General features: G+C 32.1%; 1 protein-coding gene across 3 annotated transcripts in view; it reads left to right on the top strand.

Moving 5' to 3' along the window:
• The window catches only part of IQCM (IQ motif containing M), a 412415-nt gene that overhangs the window by 304022 nt on the left and 82590 nt on the right, over positions 1-25803 (top strand). For all 3 annotated transcript variants that reach the window (XM_016144555.2, XM_036234284.1, XM_036234285.1), the window contains one exon: positions 10089-10250. In XM_016144555.2, coding sequence (XP_016000041.2) covers positions 10089-10250 — 162 coding nt within the window. The remainder of the gene's footprint in view (positions 1-10088; positions 10251-25803) is intronic.

The raw sequence follows: 25803 nt of genomic DNA, 5'->3' as shown, positions 1-25803 counted from the left end.
AACAATCTGTCTTTTATTTCTGCCAATCCATTTGATCTTAATGCCTACTATTCTGTTTTTCCTTAGTTTCCATATAATTATTTTAAACAAAATTTTATTTAAAGCCCAATTAAAACAGAGAGATAGCAGGTCTCTAACTTACTTTATCTGTTAAGCTTGCTGTTCTATGAAAGAAATTAAATACATTTATAAATTATGTAAGCCTATCTTTATTTAAGCAATTAATCTTGCTCTTTTGAAAGAAAAAAAAAAAAACCCAAGGGGAAATAATCCATGTTGTCTTATATTTCAAGAAACAACATGCACAAAACACTGGAATTTTGCTGCTAACCTGATCTCAAGTGTCAGGATTATATCATTTAAACATTACTTTTCTCTCAAATACAAGTATTAGATGACTTAACTCATAAATGTTTACTTAGATCTAGAAAAAAGCATAAACTGATATGTTTACATATTATAGAAAAAGTATGCTACTTATACATTTATAGAAAAAGTATCCCATGAGAGTTCCTTTCCAAATGCCATTAATTCATTTGAAGAATGGGGGAAGACAATATAAATACATACATGTTTGATCGTTCCCCTTTTCATTGGTAACCAATGAAAACAATTTCTAAATTGTTAGAGGCAGCAGTATGTCTGGCTAAAATACCATGTATGTTACCCATTGAGAGGTTAGCTTTTTTCAGAGATTATTCTGTATTTTTTTTAAGAATATATTATTTTGTTTTGTTGTATTTCAGGAAAAGATTGTAGGTGCTTTATTTCTCAAGAATGTATTTTGGTGTCTTTATACTCGGCTTTATTTAAATCTCTTGGCTCACACCTTTTCTCAGAATTTTATGAGAATTTTTCTTCTTTTGTCCAATGTTGTTTTAGAAAAACTTAAGCCAGCTATTACTACCTGGTGGAAGTGATTTGAGTTCCCAAAGAATACATTCTATATCTTTAAGTTTAGTAAGCTTGTCATGGTCTTTCGGATGTATAAGCTCTATGAGGCTACCATGCTAGGATAATCTACATGTTGCTGCAAAGGTATTTTTTAGATGTGACTGAAGTGCATAGTATATTGACTGAAGTAAAGGCGATATCCTAGATAATCATGCAGATCTGATGCAATTCATTGACAGGCTTTAAAACAGAGCTGAGGCTTCCCTGAAAAAGAAAAATTCTTCTTGCAGAGTAACTTCAGACTATGCCTCAAAATTCCAGCTTGCCTTTCCCGATGCCTTCCTCTGTGGATTTTGGACTTGCCTAACCAGTCTTCACAATTGTATAAGTCAATTCTGGCAATATATCTCTTAATATGTATTTCCTACTGATACTGTCTCTCTAGTTGAGCACTGACTAATAAAAGTTATCTAAAAGTGTAGAATTGGATTGTATGTGAAGTTTTGGAGGGTATTGTGGACTTTAATAGAAAAAGCCAGGATTGCCTTGAACAGACCATTAGTAGAATTATGGACATTAATGATTCTGCCAATAAGGTCTCAGAAGGAAGTAGGGAACATGGCAGAGAAAACCTAAATCACAAAGAGGCTGTTAGTAGAAATATGAAAGTTAAAGATACTGCTATTCAAGGCTCAGAAGGAAATAAAATTATGTTATTAGAAACTAAGAGAAAAGAAAGCCTTGTTCTATGGTGGCCAAAAGCTTGGTGGAAGTGTGTCCTACAGTTATGCAGGAAGTAGAATTTGTAACCTTTGACCATGAATATATTTAGCTGAGGCGATTTCCAAGCAAAGAGTTGACTATGCAGCCTACTTTTGCTCTAGTAAAATGCAAGAGAATAAATTGAGAGAAGACATGCTAAACAAAAAGGAACCAGAACTAGATGATTTGGGAAATTCTCACTGATTCAGATTGCGAGAGATACTAAAATTAAAATGTCCACTATCAGGAGAACATGCTATAGAGCAGCAGTCCCCCACCTTTTTTGGTACCAGGGACCGGTACTCCTATGAGAATCTAATGCCTGATGATCTGAAGTGGAGCTGAGGTGGTGATGCTAGTGCTGGGGAGCGGCTGCGAATACAGATGAAGCTTTGCTTACTTGCCTGCAGCTCATCTCCTGCTGTGCAGCCAGGTTCCTAACAGGCCACAGACAGATACTGGTATGCAGCCAGGGGACTGGGGAGCCCTGCAGAGAAGAAGCTGAGAGTGTGGCTAGACAACATTTTACTAACGTGTCAGACAGAAAATAAAAAGAGAATTCAGTAACACAAAAGTTTTTGTGTTTGTTTGTTTTTGTTTTTAATGGAGAGAAAAAAAAATGTGTGACTCCTAGAACCTTCCAGTCATCTAAGCAGAAGTCAAGAATGGAGATGAAATTTTCCAGGAAAGATATGTAGAAAAGCCTCTTGTCTAATGGAGTGAATCTCCTTAGAATGCGCACGATTTTTAAGAAGTTTATAGCAGCAGAATACTTCAAGCTTGGGCCAAAAAGGATAGAGAGAGTGTGAAACGAAAGAAGGGTACTGGTCAAAAGTGTGTAGGCAGGAAACAGACTAATAAATCTCTGCTATAAAGTCATGTGACCCTTTTCGAAAATAGAAGGAACAAAAGGAGAGATGATTCATAGGGCAGAGCTGAAAACCACAGAGGATTATGTTCAACCCTTGAAATCTAATGGAATTTATCTAGTTGGATTTTAAATACTCTCCTTTTTTCTTCCCATTTTCTTACTTTTGAATGGAAATGCCTTAACTTTTATCTTATACTTGTTACATTGTTGTATTTTGGGAGTAGACCACTGGTTCCTAAGTTTCAGAGATCCATAGGAAGAGAGGAATTGTGCCCCAGGATGGATTATACCGAGAGCTTTATACATACAAGATTTAGTTGATTTAGATGATGGGACTTGGAACTTTTGAGCAGATGAGATTTTTGGATTTTGACTTGACTCTGTAACTTGACACTGTAAGAGACTTTAGAGGGGACATTGGATGCGGTTGAATGTATTTTTCATGTGAGACAGACATGAATCTTTCTTCCTTTGGCTCCATTCTGAGGTGTGGTATGGACTGGGTTTCTCAGTGACATTTCCTGCTTCTCCAATGTTTCATCAATATACGCAGGTCTTGTTACTCCCCCCAAAGGTCTCTGAAGGTGTCCTTCAGAACTGCAATTCTTCTTTTTAGACATATCTGTATCCTGTCTGAGATCTGAGGAAGTTTGTGTCAGCTCTAGGCATTCTCTCTCATTTCAGTCTGAATTTTATCATTTCTGTCAAGTATTCTTCAAGATTATTAGAGATTGTGGGGATTTTTGTGTTTCACTAGATGTATCTATATTTAGTTTTTGATAGATTTAACAATGTTTTTGGGGGGACATCAAAAGAGGAGAGAAAAACTTGCATTTCTTATACTATCTTTTACCAGAGATAGTATTACCTATTGATCTCTATAAATAAATCAAGCCAGGAAATTGGACATTTGTAATAAGTAAATTCTTCTATTTATTAATTAGCTTTTACCCAACCTTGTTTCAGAAAGAATTTAGATTAATCTTAACTTTTCTATAATCATCATACAAGCCTCGAATTATAGATCTCTTTAATGGTATTAAAAAATCTGAATTAGTCTGGCAAATGAATTCCAAAAAGCTAGAGGATGGTTCAGTTCTAAAAGACATCATTATTGTTTAAAAATGAATACATAAAATAGTTTAAAAAATATTTATTTGGTATTCACTTGGAAAACACATCAGGAAAGAATCTCACTTATTTGGAGTTCATTTTTTTCTTAGTGTATAAACCAGCATGGCATTATTTTTGCCTTCTGAATATAGAGTCTTAGTACATGAAAGAGAAGGTAAATCTTTGGATGTTTTGATAATATTTTTTTTGTATGGCAGGCAGATATAAAGCTATATAGCTAAACTTGTGATAGTCAACTACTAATTATTGGAATTTTTTTTTTTTGGCTAAGAAATTGAGATAACATGGAACAGTAGTACTTAAAATATTGAACTGCATAACTCCAACTATCTCCACAATATACTTTTTAAAATTGATGTTATCAAAGAATAGCCTAAAGATTGGTTTGATTTCCTCTGGCCCTTAAGAATATGCATACATAAAAGAAAATGACCAAAAGAATGGCAATCTGTAGAAAGAATAACAGAAGGATTGGGTAATAATTCAAAATTCATTTTTAAAAATTAAAATAGTCTTCCAAGCAAAGTGAAAAGAAATATCTTGTGAATTCTGTATGGCGAGCCCATAAAAGTTGCCACTGTGTTCTCAAGATTTAAGAATTTTTTGTGCTATTGTATTTTCTCAAAGTGAGAGCATTTAAAGTAAGATGAAAAGAAGCATTTGTCTTTAGTCTGTCAGAGTAGAATAATGTTAATGGATTTAATCTGGCTGTCCTGAGACTCAGATTTTCAGAGAAAAATGAAGGGCATCTTTTTAAAGTAGAGTGCTTAATATCAATCATAATACTATAATCATTTATAAGAAAATGTTTGCATTGCTTCCAGTACAGAGACACACATAAACACACACATAGGGGTTTTTAGAAGAAAAGAAATATCTCTCCGAAGGAATTTTTATAATTATATTGGAATTATTAACCAAACATATTTATTGTTTTCTGTAGCTATAAGATTTCCTTAATGTATAGTAACATGATCTGTGTTTTTTTCTAAATTCTATGAGGACAAAAAAGGAAAAATCTTTTAAGCTTTTTTTTTTTCTTTTAAGCTTTCATTATCAAACACTTGAAAATGTGTTTACTTTTATGAGTATAAAAAGGAAAAAATCAACATGGAAATAAAATTTTAATAATTGCATATTTCTTTATGAACTCTATATATTTATTCCACTGAAGAAGTGAATCTTTTGAAATAACTGCACTTTAATTATTGGACAATCAAATGGCTACAGTTCCCTAAATTTCTATTTCATATTAGAATTTTGACTGGGCTTATAAGAGTATGCTTGAAGGACACAATTTTCATATACTTAACCTTTGAATTATAGTGAAGAACATCCTGGAAAAATTTACAACATGTACCTGTTTTCATGAATTCAGGGGATTTAAAAGTAGAAATATTTGCTATACTTTAATGAATTTTTACTTTTATGTCCTTATTTCGCATTTTTTACTCTTGGTCAAATGTTAATGAGCATTTTAGTTTTTCTTTAAATTAAGTGATGTCAGTATTTAATTGTAATATGAGATCAGTTGTCCTTGCATTTATGCTTACTGGTTATACCAGCCAGTGGCATATTGTTTAACTGCCTTCTTAATCATTGTTCCCAATAATTTTGAATCTCAATGTTTCCCTCCTTTTTCAATTATCTTTATAAAAGAAAATATTACTAACTTACAAATGAGGATGCTCTAAATTCACTTTGCTTTATTCAAGACATGTAATTTTTCATGCTGATAAATTGGTATCCTTGTTTTAAATTTACTAATAAATAGAAAAATCTTAGATAAAATTAACATGACAAAAAAGTATGACATTCACTTATTTTAAATCAAAGAAAATGAGTGCAGCATAAACTACTGTAACTAAACAGTGACAAGATAATAAAAGTACAACATTTAGAAATTGGTTATTTATAGTAGGTTATAGATTATTGGACCACCTGTTTAAACTCACATTTGATAACCCCATACTAAAAACTTCATGTGACTGGTCGGTGGTCCATGAAAGATAGGTGAAGATTTTAATGAACACATACTATTCACAATAGAAGAAAACCTCCATTACCTGTCGCCATTGTTTTTAGCCTGTGAACTTTTTGTTTGTATGGAGACTATATATATTTAGTTACATAATAGTGCAGACCAAGCTAAGGTAAAATATTAGGGTATTTCTACCCATGCGTGTAAATACTTATTGATAATTGCCTTTAATAACAAGACCTCTCATTCCAGTTTAATACCCCAAGATCACTAATAAAGCTTTGTTAGCCACCTAACTCTCGCTCATAGACTTGATACTGAACGTAAGAATTTGCACATATGCCCTTCGGAAGTATTGTGTGTCTGCTAGAATCTGTGTTGGGGGCAGGCTTCTTAGGAAGAAATTCACACTTTAAAAAAATCCTAGAAGCTCAAGGTTCTCATCATTCAGTGTAAAGTACTGTTCTTTCATCTGAGATTGTTTCGTATGCATTCTTAATGTTAAAATATCCTGTAAAAATAATTATACACAATTGTAATAATAGGCAATCTTTCTTTTTATTATCTTTAATCAGAATGTAAAGCTGACAACTTTGTCTAGTCCCGAATTTTTAATAATATTTTATTTATTTTTTAAAAGTTGGTACTCAGTCTACTGTTTTTTATAGCAAATATTTTACATACTTATTTGTTCTGAGTACGATTTGCTACCAAGTTTCCTATTAACTAACTACTTATGCTCTGTAGTGGTTTCTTATGGAATGTGGGAGAATGAAAACCATGCCTATGGAATTAGAGTTGGCAAATATTAAGAGTAATAATGATTCCTTATGTTTTTTTATATTTCAAAAATTTCTTAGCATAAATATGCAATGCTTTTAAAACCACAAAGTACTGTTAAAATAACCAAAATATTTGCCAAACATAAATAAACTCAATGATTAAAACCCCATTTATACCTTTATTAATCACTGCACTTTTTGAAGTACAATTCTGGGAACCACTGCCTTAAACATATTCAAGTTGAGGCTGCACAAGAGGGAAGAAGTGAGCTCTCAATAGTATAGCTACCTGTTTGAGAGAGGAAGGGAAGAACAGCCTCAGGCTCTCTCAAAACTCAGCACCTACACTGAATGTTAAGCATAATGAGCCTCATTAATCTGAGAGGGAGGGGAAACTCGAGATGGCTAAAGAGGTCACGCTGTGAGAGTTTATGCTAGTTTACAACATCAGCAAACTAAGAGGTTATAATCAATTAACACATAGTGGTTTTCCTGGGTGACTCTTCCATAGCTTCTATAAAGTAAGTCCTTGTAGAGAAGACCGACATCAGAAAACTGCCTGCACAAAAAGTATGAGTTGCTGCTTTTGTGAGAGAAAACATAATGCTAAACATCAGGTTACACAGGGACAGCGGAAGGATTTAAAAAGACTGGAAGAAACTCTCAACGGGAGAGCATGCTAGAGAGTTATGGAAATTTCTTGTGAGCTTTTGCCACAGAACTAGATCCAGATACATATATCTGAGATCTTCAGATTTTTTACTGCATATATGGCTTGAGGAAGAAGGTAAGGAAGAACTTTTAATCTTCTGAGTTCTGACAACAGAATTATTACATCTAAATCCAATGTGGCAATATTGACTTAGCAGTGTATTAAAAGGAAGGTGCTCCATAAATAACAAAAATGATCAATATCAGCAATAAAAGTTAAATTTCTATTTTTATCTTGGGATGATATGTGTAATAACATAAAAAGAAGAGAACATGTTTTACAAGCCACATGTTTTATTAAATTAAAAAAATGCTTATTTCTAATCAACTCTGATCTTATAAAGGAAGGTACAATCATTCAAAAACCATAATGCCTTTTTTGTATAAGTTCCAAGGCTCCTTTTGTGTACCTAATGGTAAATGGCACTAGCAAAACTCTGACGTAAAAACCTTCAATGTGTGTCTGATAGTAGAGTTATCACTATATCACGTTATCTGTGTTTAACACTCCAACGACTTCATGTGATTCCACTAAGTCTTTCAGTAAGAGAGAGTTTGATATCTACTACTTCCTATATTTTAGTATAAACACTTAAGTTTCCCTGAAATGAAAATATTTACCTTTATGGAAAATAAAGTGCTTTCCTAAAAATAATGGACATAACCCTGAAAAACCGAAGCAGGATTTATTCTTCCGTACTGTCTTGTAATAGTCTAGCTTCCCAGATTCCCTTCTTCTGTTGACATATGAGAAAGGAAGATTTAGAATTATATATATGTGTGATATCTGAGCATATGCAAAGATTTTTTTTGTTTGGTTAGAAGGGAGTAATTTTGAACTTTCCCCTATAAAAAGAGGCAGAAACTGTCTAAGATGTTTATTACCAAAAGATGCAACTACGTATTATTTCCTGACTCTCGTACTTTTTATTATTATTGAAATAATACTAAATAAAAACTAATAATACTCACTTAGTACATATACATGTGGTGCTATAGATGTTTTATGTATGTTGTATAACTTAATCCTAAAAGTAATCCAAATGTGAATGTTATCACCTGGAAATAAATTGGTTTGTCTAATAATTCACAGGCTGTTAGTGGTTGTTCAAGATTTAGAGCCCAGATCTGTCTCTATTAGTCAGGGTCAAATTAGGAAACAGAAACTACACAGTTATTTGTGCAGGAAAAGTTTAATATAGAGAATTATTAACTATGACGATGATTAGAGTGACTGCTTGGCAACTAAGGGATAAAAAGAACCCTAAAGATTTGAGAAGAGCAGACATAGGGAGGAGCTGCTACCCCTACATCTGAGGCAGAGCACCTAAGGAAAGAACAAATTTTAAAGAGTGTCCCCTACCTCCTCCCCTCCCTCTGGGATCCATATCCTCTTGGAGAGGGCATAGCTGTGACTCAGTGAACGACAGAGAAGCTCACTGAGATAGCATGCTAGTAGAATTCACAGGGAAGCCACTTTCTGGAGTTCTGGGGCAACAGTCCATAGGTAGGTGTTGCAATATGGAACCTACTGAGAACTCATTAAGGGGGAAGTTTGTACCACTAAACTCACTGGAAAGCCCCCAGTGTGTGTGTGTATGTGTTGGGCAGGGAGCCTTATGGGGTACCATGAGCATGCCAGGAGGTACCCTATACTGCTAGCCACAATGCACTGTAGGAGCCAACTGGGAGAAGCACCCAGAGTTAGGAAGAGCCCTTTCATTTGTTACTTCCCTACATTACCCTCCATGAAAGATGCTTAAAATTGTGCCATTTGGCAAAGGAGAACTTTTCTAGTCTCACAAGCAGGACAATAAATGATAGATTTAGTCTGAGGCAATAGATTAAAACCTGGCACCTTGGCCACCAACGAATCTGCTTTCTTCATTATTTATTCATTATGTCGTAGTGTCTTATAATGTACCACAAAATATATTAACAAAATAAAAGAAAATAAGGGAGAAAGGAAGGAAGAGAGGGAGGAAGGAAGGCAGGGAGGAAGGAAGGACAATGTAATGGAATTATTGATGGAGATTCACATTAGAATCTCACTCTTCTTTAAAATGGTTCTGGGTATAATTACTTTGAATGAACTGTATAAGAGACTGCCTTATTGAATTTTATGATACTAGTTTATCATCTAAAAACTGAAATTACAAACTGGAAGTCCAAGGGAACCAAAGATTTTTCACTCTATAATTCAAATTATTTTTTAAGTCCAGTTGTCTCATCTACTTGTTAATGCAGGTCATGTTTAGTAAACAAGCTTTTGTTTACAAGTAAGAACTTCCTTAGATAATCTGAACTTTAATTGCATCATTTACAGTCTATAAGACTTAGGCAAGTTATTTAATTTATATGGGCCTCAAATTCTTCACATGAAATGAAAATAATAATAGGATCTACCTTATGGAAATACACTTTAAAAAATTAAATGTGTTAATGTTTTCAAAGCACTTGGGAAACTCTTTGCATACAGTTAATACTATATAAACATTTGCATATGCATTATATTTTCTTAAAGACCATAGCCTAGGAATATTAATTCTTTCAACAACTTTAGTCTATGGAACTCTATATTACTCAATATATTTTCCTGGTTAATTTTATTTCATTAATGGCAATTTAAAAATATTATGGTTATGTTATAGTGCATAGAATGTGAATGATATTCGTTATCTTACTTTTTTTCTATAACTATTAACATTGCTTTAAACTGATAGTATTTGAAGATGCTATTAGTAAAGCCTTCACTTCTTAATCATTTCTAGGAATTATCTAAACAGTAAGATTTTTGTTGAAGTATATTTGACTATAGAAAACTCATGCCATCAATCCATTAGTATTCAAATTATTAAATCTTGTTAATTTGCATCCCTTAACAGAAACATTTTAGAAATTTTGTAAAAATGTCTAAAATTTTTTAAAAATTGATATTCTTTCTTTTATACAGAAGACCATGAAAAATATTCTCAACTCATCAAGAAGTCCAATGCAATTGAAATGCTATTTACACTCTATCCTCCTCAAGGTGCCCATGTGCAGAATAATATGCGACTTAGGTCAACTTGGCTGAGACCCATAGTAGATGGTGAAGAAGGATACAGATATATAGGTAAGATGCTGAAACTTATTTCCTTTTATAGTAAAAAAGGGATGGCCCTTTACTCAATATAACTCTTATTCATCACTTCGATAATGTGGGATAATAGGCCCTATAGAATATTCTCTTTAGTTTTTAAGTATTACACTTACAATTTAAAAAGTGGCTATTTTATACTCCGGTGCCTCCACTAGAATAGTGGAACCACATGTTGTTTGTTCATCTGAGGATGGATATTTGGGGTGTTTTTACAAAAAGCAGTACTACAAGGAAAGCCATTATGAGCATTCATGTACAGGACTGTGTATAAAAATATGTTTGCTTTTCTCTTGACTAAACTATTTTTAAAAGTGGCTATATCATTCCATATCCCTCACCAGCAGAAATATGAGAGTTGCATTTGGTCCATAGCTCTATCAATACTTTTTCTAATTTTAGTGATTCCGATAGATAGGTAGTGGTGTCTGTTGTGGCTTTAATTTGCATTTCCTCTAGTTGATATTGTCTTTTTGTGCATTTGTTGCTTGCATATCTTCTTTAGTGAAGTGACCTTTCAAATCTTTTGACTGCGTGTATGTATTTGTTTGTTTATTTAATTTTGATTTATTTTTAATTATTGTGAGTTCTTGAGTTATAATTTCCAAAAGCTGGAAACAACACAAATTCTTTAACTAGTGAATGGATAATCAAAATTTGCTGTGTGTGTGTGTGTGTGTGTGTGTGTGTGTGTGTGTGTGTGTGTAGAAAGAGAAATATTACTCGGCAACAAAAATGAATGAACTATTGCTAAATACAACACAAATGAATTTCAAATGCATCATGTTAAGTAAAATGAGCCAGACTCAAAAACTACTTGTCCATTCCATTTAAATGACATTTTGGAAACAGCAAAACTACGAAGACAGAGATCAAGATTGCCAGGGCTTAAGGCTAGTGGGAGGTTTGACTTTGAAGAGGCAGCATGAGAGAGTTCTTAGGGTAATGGAATTGTTCTGTATCTTAATCATGGTAGTGGTTATAACTTTAAAAATTAAAGAAAACAAACCATGTACCAAAAATAGCAAATGCAATTTTTAAAAAAAAGCCCAAAATAAAAAGAAATCTAACTGGGTGATTAACACACAATGATAGATAGATAGATAGATAGATAGATAGATAGATAGATAGATAGATACATACATACATACATACATACATACATACATACATATATATCTGTATATATATATCTATATAGATATATAGATATCTGTCAAATTATACACTTGAAACTTATTTGATGACATTAATCATATCACCCCAATAATTTTTAATAAAAAATAAAAAGGATTTATATTAATGCCAAACAAGTCCAAAAAAGATGTGATACCACTACACACTTGTCCTACTAGCTGAAATTATAAAGACAACATAACAAGTGTTGGCAGAGATGTACAGCAACTGGAACACTAATGTTCTGCCAGTGCAAATGCAAATGGTAAAAAACACTTTGCAAAAACAGTTGGACATTTTCATGAGAAGTTAAACATATATCTATTATATGACTAGCCATAGCACTCCTGGACATTTGCCCAAGAGAAAATAATTTGTTCATGCAAAGACTTTTTCACGAGTATTCATGGATGCCTCTTGTTAAAAACAAAAACAAACCAAAACAAAACAAACAAAAAAACCCAAGCTAGAGAAACTCAAAAGCCCATCTGTAGGTGAAAGGATAAATAAATTGTGATATATCCATGCAGAATACAAACTATTGACGATATTGATATGTGTAACAAAATGGCTAAATCTCAAAAGATTTGTGCTGAGTGAGAGAAGCCAAATTAAATTTTTAAAAAGTGCAAGAGCATTATTTCCATATATAAAAGTCTAGAAAATGCAGACAAACTAAACCACATGACAGAAGCAGATCTGTGGCTATCTGAGATGAGGTGGGGAGTAGAAATGACACATGATGGATTGTGAAATTTTGGGGTCATGAAAATGTTTGTCTTGATTGTGGTGATGGTTCCATGGATGTGCATACCTGTCAAAAGTCATCAAACTGTACACTTTAAATATGTGCAGTTTTAAAATCTATACTTTAACATACTATTGCTATAAAAATAAATTTAAAAAATCAAGATAGTGAAATTTGTATTTTGGTAATATTTTTTGAAGGACAACTTCTCTTTAAGTTTTAAAACTAACATTTTAGAACTTACTACGGAGTCACGAATTTTATGTCATTCAATCGGGCTGACGAATATAAAGGTATATTTAAGTGCTCAGTTCTGATTGCCTAGAGGAAGGAGAGAAGGGAAAGAAAGAAAATTCTGAAAAAGAATGTTGAACTCTTTAGGTTCTGTAAGATGAATCAAGACTCTTGTCACAAATTCTTCCTCTTTGCAATTTTCCACCTGAAGATTACCAGAACGTGACCCATAGCATTCTTAAAAATTTGTGTTCACTATTTAGAGGACATCTGTGAACATTTGGTTCAAATAAAACAGGTAGAAGGGACATATGCAACTGGCATTATGGTGTAAATTGAGGATTCTATCTTCTTAGATTTTAAGCTTATCTTTTCCTGTTTCAGTAAATAACCAGGCCTGGCATCTTTTTGAAACACAATCATTAGATTGACTGACAGGAGAGTCTGCAGTATTTGCCTTGGTAAAAGATTAGTCAATTACAGAAGTGTTTCTGAAACTTGGTAACTCCTTAACTATAAACATTTTAGGGAAGATAGCTCTGAGAATTTATTATGTGTTTCAACATTAAAACTCCACAATGTAGGCACTCCTGTTTATTGATTTCATTCTGTAGATTTAGAGATGTATCATCAGCAAGAACTGAGGGATAGTTAACAGAGTTACTGAACACTCTATAAATGGCATGGGTTGCTAATAAATTATGTACTTTTAAGACCATACCTGCTCTAAAAATATTCAGTATATTCGTACTTTTATATTCTATAATTCTTAGCACAGTGGCTTGAATGTAACTGGAATGCTGCATAAATCATAATTTCAAATTGCTTAATATGCACAAAGTTTTTCTTCTAAATCATGATTTTATAATTTTAAATATCAACGGTATAAAAAAAAAGTCTAAATTTTTTTTCCAGGAACATATGTCTTATCAAACTTATTTTTGAAAAGGCTACTTTGGAAGGCTAGTCTTTTAACATGTCTTTGGTTACCTTTCCTTATGAGTTATCTTTCCTTGAGCTTCCCTGGCTTTCTGGGCTGTCCCAAATATGCTAAACTTGTTCCTTTCTGTCATTAAGCTGTTGTGACTTTGGTGGATTTTCAACCTGTAAGCTGTACATTATATTAAGAAACTCCTGGAATTTTAATGGGAATACCTTGAAAGAGGTAGGTCAGCCATTGTCTTTCAATGAAATCATTTAGGGAATACAAATGAATAACCAAATTACTTTCTCAAGCCAATGGTCCATTCTTAACTGCAATCATGTTATTGTATTAATGTAAGGTTTCGAATTTGTTCAGATCCAGAGTAATGAGCGTAGACCTCTAATTTTCTAGTATTCTTCATACATCATTTCCAGCCTTTCACATATTAATTAATACTGAAGCCCAATTTCCTAGCCTAATCTCTATTTCGTTACCCATTGTAAAAGTACTAGGTGTCTTTGTATGCCATTCACTTTATTCCACTGCCTTCAGGTGAGACCTGATGTACTTTAGCCAAATGAAAATCCCATCTTTAGAGACTCTGGCAATTGTGCAATCATCTTTGACAGTCAAGTCTAATTTTTAATGATCTTCTCTCTTAGAATTTTCTACTTTGCAACATAAAACTTTCTTTTCTTATACACCCTTCATTGCTGTTGTAACTTTTTCACTATCCACAAAATAAAAGTTATGTATAGATTAATAAGACATTTTCTTTACTCTAAAATAGGCCATTTAAAATATTATTCCTCAGAAGCCCTCTTTATAATTCTTAATGTGTTTTGGAATTTCTCTCTAAATATTTTCTAAAATTTCTCATTTCTTTTAAGTGATGGAACTCAAAATAAGATATGATAATCAAATAGGTCTGATTTATTGTGGGTAGAATCCTCGCTGCTACATGTTCCGCTTAAGTATTTGCAGTATTTAAACTTTTTAAATACATGTCAGCAGTTACTTAAATTTCTATTCATCATTTTATCTCCTTTTTTTTAGCCATATTTTCTTGTAACTATTTGATATGTGTGTAATTTATTATGTATGCCCTTTTAAATTTTCTATCCCGACTTGTCCTGATTTTCCTTAGAAAATAGACATTTATTATTCTTGTCAAAACTAAGGTGTTTTGAACCCTTTCTTTGAGGATTATCCTGATTTGAAAGGAGCTCCATATATTTTATATTTATTTATGGTCTATTATAATTTGGACAAGTTGAAATGTATTATGCCTTGCTTTGCCTGTGGAGTATCTGCTTGCTTGAGGAGAACAATGTAGTCAATGAAAACTATGTTTTAAATTCAGCTAGACTTGAAAAGTTGTTTGGGCATATACCTGATGATTTCTTTCTTACCATATATAAATGGGCAGCAGCCTCCACTTTCACATTTTTTAACGTCTCCAATTCCTTTGATTAGGGGCAGATGATGTGAATATGTTTTCATGATAAGCATGATTGCTGGTGGGAAAATGTCATTTCATTTTTAAATGGTTAAGTTCATTAAAACTTTCAACATTCAGTATACTCACAGGAGCCATTTAACAGAAATATAAAAATGAATAATATAATGTATCTGGTTAAAGCTTTTCAACTGTGATCAAACTATTAAATTTTTAATGAATTAGGTCTTCCTCATTTAATAGACTGGGTGTATTCAATGTGAAGTCTATTTTCTCTTGGACTTCACTAATAAATTCATAGTTGTATCTCTCATTTCCCCAACCTCAGTTTCACCAAGTAGGTTAGAAGCACAGAGAAAGAAAATGTGGCTTCGGGTCTATGTTATAGGCAATGTGACTTGTACATTTTATCATTCAATACTTTACTGCTGAACTTTGTAAAATGAAAGTTGTAAAATTAATGTTTTATTATTTGACTTGTGCATCTGTTTATTCAACAAGTATTAATTGTCTACTATATGCTTGCCAAAAAGAAAGAAATAACTTAAGCTTATTCTCTACCCTAGAAGTGTTCATATTCTATCAAAACCAAATCACTATCAGAGTTTTGGCTCAGTCAGTCCCAGTGAGCACTCCTATTGGTCTATGGGTCAAATAGAATGCTACCAAATGAGGATCTTTAAAAAAATACATTGTAATTTTGAACTGAATTCCCTGATGATTAGTGATTCTGAGTACTTTTCATCTACCTATTGCCAATTTGTATGTTTTCTTTGGGAAAATGTCTATTCATATCATTTGCCTATTTTTTTTAAAATTATATTTTTAAATTTTTTGTTATTGAGTTGTATATTCTTTATATATTTTTGGATATTAACACTTATCAGATACATGATTTGCCACTAATTTCTCCTATTTGGTTGGTAGGTTTTCTTTTCATTTTGTCAATGTTTCCTTTTCTGTGCAGGAGCTGTTTAATTTGATGTAGTCTCACTTGTATATTTTTGCTTTCATTGCCTTTACTTTTGCTGTCAAATCCAAAAAGTTATTCCCAAGACCTATGACTAGAAGCTTGCTGCCTATGGTTTCTTCTAGGAATTTTAGGTTTTACATGTAAGTCATTAATACATTTTGAGTCAGCATTTGTACATTATGTAAGAGAGTGGTCCAGCTTTATTCTTTTGCATATGGCTATCCAGTTTTCCACTATTCTTTCCCCTGTTGCATATTCTTCTCCTTTGTTATAAATTAATTGACCATAATTTGTGGGTTTATTTCTAGTTTCTCTGTTCTGTTTCATTGATCTATGTGTCTGTTTTTATGCCAAATATCATACTGTTTTGATTGCTATAACTTCACAATACAGTTTGAAATCAGAAGGACTGATGTCTCCATCTTTGTTCTTTCTCGAGATTGCTTTAGTTATTTGGGGTCTTTTGTAGGGGCTTCTCTTTAAGACAATGCTTTTATAAAGAGTGATAAATTGGTGACATAGTATACAATGGTGAGAATAACAAAGTAATCTTTTGGAAATATATGCCCTTAGTCTTCTCAAATTTCTTAGTATAATTTATGGCAACATTATACATACACATATTTTTATATAATGCATATATTTTAAGTATACATTATACTTTATACATTATATATAAATATGTATTTATTACATAAAATAACTTTTAACATGAATTTTTTCAATCTCATTTTTATATATTATATGGCAGTGCTTGGTATCTGCTATAATTGTTATGATGGTAAAATGACATCATTAATGTAAAGTTAATATTTATTTATTTTGTACTCTTATAAGACCGGGGGCTATACATTTTGTGTGATTTTCTCATTTCATCCTCATAAACTATATAATAGATACTAGTATTGCACTCATTTCACAGAGGAATTATTATGTCTGAAAAATACTAAATAACTAGCCTGAGATCACCCAGCTAATGGTTGATGCTACCAGGATTTCAGCTCAGATATTTTGAAACTCGACCAAGTACTTACTGTCTTATTCTGTATTGCAATAAATATGGTGATTTATTTTGAATCATCAAGAATATAATAACTTATAAATTTATTCTTTCGGATTTCAATGAAGTATATATAATAATTTACCTTAAATAAATAATGCTTATAGATTTATGTATGGTGGTACTTATAGCATTGTAATTACTGCAAATGTTGAAAAATGCAAATTCCCAGTAATAGGGAAATGGTTAATTAATTGTGATTCATACATAACATGGAATTCTATATGACCATTAAAATTATGTTTTTGAATGTTTACTTACAGAAAATGTGAAGAATACATTTTTAATGAAAAAAGTTTACAGAATAGCATGATGTATGTACTATATTCACAGTTTCATAAAATGAATATAAGAATATACAGATTTTAATATCTATATTGTATGAATACAGTGAAATTTATTTCATCATTTTAGTGTGGCTGATTTTTCTAATTTTTCTACACATTCTACACATTTTACCATACATTTCTTATTTAATAATAATATAAAAATATTAGCACTTGATAATTATTATTTCGAATTTCCATGTGTATGCCAAATTTTTTAACTTAAAAATTAAAAAGTCTTACCATATTTTACATCATTCTTTATATAAGTTTACCTTTATATTATTTATTTTGATTTTGTTGTGTTAAACTATAGTGAAAAGAATATTTGTCATATCAAAATATAGCTTTTCAAAAAAGAAAAATGATGTTATTTATAATTTTATTTTTCAAACTATCTAAAAATGGTTTTGTATTTAAAACTACATTCAGACACATGAAAATATAATATTTGTTTTGGATATTTTGGATAGCTCTTTCTCTGGTAGTTCTATAAGCTTTTGAAAATTCATTCTATTTACTTACTCTTATTTCCATGCTAAAATTTTTAGTATGTAATAGGCATTATGTATTAACTATTTGTTATATGAATGTATATATGAAGTATTACTATACCAGTTAAGCTATTTTTCACATAAAAATAAATGCTTTTTCCATCATTAATATATCAAAATTACTTTTGTTTATTCCCTTCAGATTACTATAATATGAGATGGATATATTATAGTATGGCACACTTCTTTAATATTTAAAATTTAAATTTAATTAATAAAATATAATTTAGCTATCATGTAGGAAAAATACAAGGTGAGATATGAGTATCTTTCAATTACTTTACAAATCTATATTATGGGATACCTGTGTTCAATATTCTGTGATAGAAATGAAAAACATGCAAAAGTAAATAATAAAACAGCTTCCTGTTCTTGTGTTTATGATTTAGGCTGGGGAAAATGATACATATACATAATTAATTACAATAGAAGACAAAGTGGTGGGTGATATAAAACCAGCACATACTGAGTTCTCAGTTGCTTTGCTAAGCAGTCTTGAGAGGGAGGGCATAGAAAGTGCTTTCCAGGAGAGGGGCAGGAACCCTGATGCAGACTCCAGACGTCTCTGTAGGACTGTAAGGGCGCCTCTAAATTATTTTATGCTCACAGGAAAAGAATCCCCTCAACTAAAACATTCACAGTATGCATAACTATCCCTTCTAAAATAATAATTAAAAATAGTGCACTTGTTTACTGAGAAAACACAACTTCAATATTAATCAATTATAGTGTTTTATACCTTGATATTTTGTGCATGAACTTGATATAAAGGTGAATTACAGAAAATTTGTACAGTAGTTAAAAAGGAAAATATTACAGAGGGTTTAGTTTCTTTAATGTGATCACTTTTATTATTTTGGTGCATTTTCTTCTCGTATTTTAAAAACTACTTGTAACAAGAATATTTAAGCCCTGGAAATGATATTACAAGTCATTTTCCTCAACCTCCTTTTTATTTTTATAGGGAACCAGTTAGGAAATATTAAAAAATAACCATTTGATATGAAGAGCTGAGGGCACAGAGGCTACCCTTAGCTTGCTCAGGGCCATGGCCTTAATTACAACTGTGGTGAAAGTACAAGTTAAAAGTCTCATCTGGCTCATCACCCCGACCTTTCACCCCCACATACATACACATGCTCCTCATACCATCCTGGATTTTTATGAGGAGTAAATTCTCTGGAAAAAGTAAGTACTGCAACATAAGTCTTTGTACTAGTTGTTATTTTTTTTCCTTTTTTTCCTCAAAACAAAATTGGCTTCTAGTTTTGTCCTTTGACTATTTTCTGAAGCAAAACCTGAGAGAAATTCTACTCTCCCTCTTTAGCTCTGCCCTGTTTGTGGAGGTAGAGCAAAGGCGGGGGGCTGGGGCAGCCTGGTCCTGCAAAAGCTCACACTGCTGTGGGCAGTGGGTTCCAACATCTTTGGAAAGCTCTGACCACACATTTTTGGCCACTCAGTTCCTGCTTTGCTTGACAATTCTAGGCTCAATTTCGTTCTTTCCTAACTATGCGTATTAAATAGTAGCAAATCGTAACTTCATCATGAAACCTCACATAAAACAGAAACCGATCCTTATTAGATGTATGTTTTTTTAAGCTGAAAATCATTTAATATCCTTAAGAGAGAATGATGACTTTTCCCCCTCAAGATTGCAGTATAATGTTTTCACAATACTTTGGAATTGTTATAATTGTCCCCAGTATTGTTTGACTGTCAGTTAAATTAGAACATTTGATAATTGTAGGGAGCTGATAAGACATAAAGGTATGTCATTATGTTAATCTCGGTTCAAAAATAGTTTGCCCGAATCCTGCTTTGATTATATAATATTAGAATAAATTAACCTGTTAAATAAACTCACCCTGGAGGACAGAGAACATTTTAAATGCCTTGAGGTTAACATCAGTTTACACAAGTACATAAATCATATACTACTAAAGCTGTAGTTGTCTCTCCCTATTAAATCCTTTAAAATTTGGAACATAGATAATTCCATATCAGTATAGATATTTTAGACTTAAAATCAACCAGTGAGTAAGATTATTTAGATTTTAACTGTATATTATGGGAAAATAGTGACTGAAGAATTAAACAATATGTAGAAGCTCCCGAGTTTCATTTAGTACACACCTGGATACTGGAGTTCTTTGATAAATACATTGACAGCTGATTGTACTAAAGTTATAATTTTATTTCTTGAAAAATTGATCTTTACGATATGTTTGCAAATATAGAGGTCCTCCAACAATTTTAACCGTACTGCCTTAATCCATGCATGGGAAGTGCTCAGTGATCATGACTACCAAATATATGCTTTTAAACATTCACATTACAATTATATACTGTCCCTTTTGGGGTGGGGTGGTCTGCTTTCTTTTTTCAGAGTAAGTTGGATAGATGTCTGTGTAAAAATGAATTATTCCATCTCACTTTATTTAAAGGAAAGGTTCAAAACTTCATTTATTTATATATTCATCCAATTCAATGACTATGCTGTAGTGCATATTATGGTACTTATGGTACTATGAACCAGGAACCTGTAGCAATGTGGAGACATGAAAGAATTATAGAGCTGTCTGAACATTGAGTAGATTTCTTTTTGACGATATGCAGGTGAACTAAACATGTGCAAAGTATATAAGTTTTGATATTATAAAACACTTGTACTTTTCGTAATTATGCATATCAAGCTCCATCTAACAGTCTAATGGGCACCTATGAGAGATTTTAAGAGTGAAATTTAAAGGCCTACGAGGTTAAAGTATGGCAGATATGGGAGGCAGGGAAGTAGAATTTTATAGCAAATGCTAGTGCCTAGTTATTTGCAAAAATATTACTACACATTGTCTTAAGTATGGATAGAAGTCAAGAGAACTATTTTTATCTTTAAAAACATTGCTTTTATAATGTACAACCTATGTATGTTAGTAAAACAGTTCGTTTATACTCTAGAATACACTCACGTGAGTTTTTTCAATATATACTCACTGTTTAAAAACTACCTGGTATTTGTGATTTCAGTTTCTGGCTTTATGTTTGAGGTTAATCCTTTGAAGGCAAAGAAATTGACATCTATTTAATGAACTAGAGCTATGTTCCAGATACTATATTATTAAGAAACAAAGATAAAAAACAATTACACTTTCATATATTAAATGCTTCCTATATACAAAGCACTGTGGTAAATGATTCACCTGAGTTTATTTAAGTAATCATATTTAATTCTCATAGAAACCAATGGATCAATTACCATAAGAACACTGAACCATAGAGAGCTAACATATCTAAAAATACATAGCTAGAACATTGAGCTATGACATGAAACCAGGATATTCTGATTTTTCAGCCCATTATTTTAAAATATTTAAAGCAATGTAAGATTAAACATATAACCTATAACAAAGGTAGATTGGAATAAAAGATTCTAACAATAGTTCGAAACCAAGGCCAACACTTACATACAATTATTTGGATAGTAATCTTTGTATATTATAAATAGAGAAAATATTTTTATTGACAATTTTAGGTTGTAGTAATCAATAAAATATGTTTTCTGAGGAGGGCAACATTAGTTTTTATGGGCTAACACCAACATTACATTGTATTGATTTTTTTCTAAGAAGAATGCAACATTTGCTCATTACCAAAGAATAATTCAAAATTATAAAATATAAAGAAGAAAATATATTAATTCACTCAACAAATACTTATTGAGTTTAATATCATTATAAAATATGCTGCCATTAACTTTTTGCAGTTTTTCTTATGCTTTGCTTTTTGAACATAATTGTAATGATAGTATACACAAAATTATACGTACATATGATTTTAAAATCATTTTTTCTGATTATAAAAGTAATAGATGTTCATTATAAAAAATTTACAAAATGCAAATCAGTAAATCAAAGAAAATCTGTTAATTTTTGTGTATGTTTTATTAGTTGTGTGATAAATTATCAAACATTTTGCTAACCGTATATGTTAATAAAGCTAAACACATCTTTATATATTGATATTTATCATAGTTAATCAGGAATATTTACATGTTTGAATAGTAGCCAGGGGATGGCTTAGTAATTTTTCTTGATTGAATATTAGTAATTTGAGTCATTCAACATAAACCTAACAGATGCAAAAGAGTTTCGTTTACAACTCTCTAGGTAATGACTTCAATCATCCCAAACACCCAAAATGCTATTGATATACTCTCACAATCCTCAAGTTTCAATTCCTGCAAACTTCAAAGTGGTCTTCACTAAAAAAATAATAATAAAAAAATTTTATAAAAGGAAATAGACGATGCTTTCTTAACATTTGGCATCACAACATATACCCAGTAGATTGGAATAATCTAGTTTACAGGGCAGATCACCAGAACGAAGACAGTGAAGTCCATGTCTCTCCTGTAAAGCAGAGTGAGAATGATTCACTTATACAACTTTAAATGTTAGGTTGGGGCCTTTGAGTCTAACAGGTTTTATGTACCAGTCTGCCACATCCATCAAGTGTCCAGTATGATGAATATATAAAGAATAATGAATTATGCTTCTAATTTAATTACATTAGAAGATTGCTAAATTAAATTTCAATGGACTTTAACAGACTGAAGCAACATCCAGAAATACATTCTGATAGGACCAGTTCCAGTGGAATCAAAGTGTCTCAGAACAACTAGGCTACAGAGGTCCAGCCCCACTGGAATATAAGCTGCACCACAGTTCTGATCCTACCAGTAGAGATATAAATCCATCGTGAGGAGAGAACACTAAGAAAAATGAATTTCTAGGAGATTTGTTTTCCAGCTTTTAGGGATAGTCCTAAAAGATTTTAGTAGTCATTAATGTGGCAAGAAATTCTTTCTAAATTGTGAGTTACAGGATGTGTCATAAGAAACACATTTCCTGGGATAGGAAAAGCAACAAAAGCTAACGACAAAGTCAGATCAGGCTGCACAAATGTTTGAACATCATGTAATCCAATACGAACCTCAAGTACGAGCTCCAAAGTGAGTAAGGAAAAAACTATTACACCTGACTTTCCCATTTTTGAGTTTTGTTTCTCTTTCTATCTACTAAATTCTGTCTAAAATCATTCAAAAATTATTTAGTTCCTCACATATCTGTGAAAGTCGTTCTGTTCCCTTCATAAAACTAAAAAGCATATGAAATTCCTAGGTCAAAATTTTTTCCTTCAAATGCCTATAGCAACTCCTAAGTTATCTTATATATGTAGACAACTTATTATTCCAGAAATTTTCAACATACATAAAAATAAAATAGCTCGGTGAAGCTCATTACCCAGCTTCACAGTTATCAGCATTTTTTCAGTGTTCAGAACATTCCTTGCTCTCTCTCTACTGCTTCCGTTCTTGTTCAAGTCACATCATTTCTGGTCTGGACCACTTTAAGTCTCTTAATAATCTCTTGCATACTTAACAGTCTATTTTCCACAAAGTCAAAATGGTCTATAACTGTGTAAATCAAATTATGGCATTTCTCTACTATAATTATCTATGCCCTCTCCTTTAATTTAGAAATTCAGAATATTTATCATGGCCTAGGGGGCCTTTCTGGTCTATTGCTGACCTGCCTCTCTCATCTCTATCACACCATTCATCTCAATGGCCTCTTTTCTTTTGTTCAATTCCATCAAGGTTATCTCACCTTAAGCTTTTACACTACCTGTTTCCTCCTGCAATGAAACTCTGCTTCCAGATCTTTGCAAGCCTGGATTTCTTGATATTTAGGTCTAAGTTCAAATGTCACCTTTTTAAATAAAGTCTTCTTAATTGCCCAGTCAAAAATGTCCTGCTCCATCCCCTCCATTCCCTTTCCAAGTACAGCAAGCTGTTCAGCTTTCATCACAGTTTTTCTCAGTATCTAAAGTAATTTCACTCCGTATGATCCACTCTTACTTCAAGAACTATGGTTGCATGGCAGCTGGAATTGTGTCCATATGTTCACAACTATATCCTTTACCTTTAGCTAAGTGGTTCTCAGCCCTGGCTGCTCATTAGAACCAACTAGGCAAATACTGAATACAGTCAGAGATGTGGTCCAGGTATCATTCATTTTGTTTTCAGACCTCCCATGAGATTCTAATGTATACTAGGGATTGAGAAACACTGCCTTATAAAAAATGCCTGGCACATAGAAGGCACTTAGTAACGTTTTATTTAAGCAAACGAATGAGGACTCAGCTCTTTCTTTATAGATACCATGTGCCAAAATTTCTAAAAATTTTATTTCGAATACAGCAATAGATAATTTGTCAGGAATATGTTATTCCTCTAAATCTTCAGGATTACTTTGATTCTGCAGTATTTATTTCTAAGCTCATATTGGTAGAAAGAGAGAGAAAGTGAGGAATAGAGAGAGACAGCCAGAGACAGATAGAGAGACAAGGAGAGAGATAGTGTTCCATGTTTTTTCATGCACAAATGAAGAAAAATCTGTCTTGTGCTAGTGTTAATCATTTATTAGTGGGTCATAGCCACGTACTCATCCGATTAAAGTCTTCTAAACTAACTTTACTAGCAGGCTTTTACCCAGTTCAGTATAGGTGAGTTTATGAACAGCTATACTTGCAGACTTTACTATGACGTTAGCTATAATCATACACATCTCAGAATGGAGTACGCTAGCATTAATCCCTTTCCTGAACCCTTTTTTGCTCCCCTAGCTTAGTTGCAATATGTGAATAGATATAGGATAAACATTTCTTTTAAGTTGGAAAATTTAGAAAAGCACTTTGGCTACAAAGCAACAAAGCAGAGTGATAACCTTTCAGTGTTCTAGCAAGGATAGGTCTCATGCTCCTGTTGTCTTCCTTGTGAATATTTGCATTTATTATGTGAGTCACACGAAGGCAATTTAAAACACACTGACCACTGTGGCCATTTCAATAATACTGAGGCAAGTAAGAGATAGACAACCACAGATAGGTTTGTTTTTGTTTTTGTTTTTTTCATTTTACAGTATAGAAACTCAAGGTTTAAGGAAATTGTCTTATTTGAAATTCCAGTTTATGGAAGACTTCTTTCATGTAGTAGTATCATCAATTACAAAGAATGATGAGCAAGCAATGGTGATTGAGCTGTCTTCAAAATTCAGTGACTGCAATATAATTTTTCTAGGTAACCTCATAACTTCAAGTGTTCAAGGCTGTCCTTTTATGCATGCATTTTTAAATATGATGAAAATGTAGCATGATGGCATTTCAGTCAAAGTATTCATTTCTTTTTCTAATATAATTGACATTTTTTAAAGTCAGATAAAACGAATTTACTTTCAGTCAGGTACAAATACTATTATAAAATATAGGTGAAAAAATAATGATAAGAGAAAGCAGACATACAGTTAAATCCACATTATAAAATACACTTATTAGATTTAATGCAAATCATTTTCTTCAGAATCTACAGAACAGAGAGCTTTTTCCTTGCTTCAAAAATTCTGACATTCTTAAATTTTTTTCCCTATATTACATAGTGTCTTATAAGAGTCTATTATCATATTTAACCTATTTTAAATAAATTTTGCATCTTAAAGCTATAAATATGTGAATAAAATTCTTAAATGAGGTTAGAAGGCCACAGTTGGTTAATATTTTTGGATTGTTATTTTTTCACTTATAAAGATTAATGACAAACATTAATTATAATAGAAATTCTGCTTGAGAATAGAAAGGGGGAGGGGGAGGAGATAAAATAAAAATATTCGATTTATACCATAAAGAGCATAATGGACAAATTCGAGTGCATCATGGATTATTTCATGAATCCGTGACTTCATCTACGTGCTTTCGCAGGCTTGTATCTCATTTTGCCAGCACTACATTTCCCTTCTATTGAGAGTAAAATGACTGTTCATGAATCACAGACTGAAAAAATTCAGACCCCAGAGTTTTTATGTGACACAGGAAAACTATTATAGTGAAAGCAAATCCCTTATTCCAGAGATAATTTGAGGTATCAGTTTTGGACAAAATCATCTCTTATGAGGAAGATGTAGTAATACCAGTTGAGTACTTCAATGATATTCAGAATTAGAGCTCCAGATCCTTAAGTAGT

This window comes from Rousettus aegyptiacus, unplaced genomic scaffold (genome assembly GCF_014176215.1).
Source record: "Rousettus aegyptiacus isolate mRouAeg1 unplaced genomic scaffold, mRouAeg1.p scaffold_m13_p_16, whole genome shotgun sequence".
In the NCBI taxonomy this organism is placed as follows: Eukaryota; Metazoa; Chordata; class Mammalia; order Chiroptera; family Pteropodidae; genus Rousettus; species Rousettus aegyptiacus.
The sequence above is the reverse complement of the archived record's forward strand: the minus strand, read 5'-3'. Positions and strand labels throughout refer to the sequence as shown.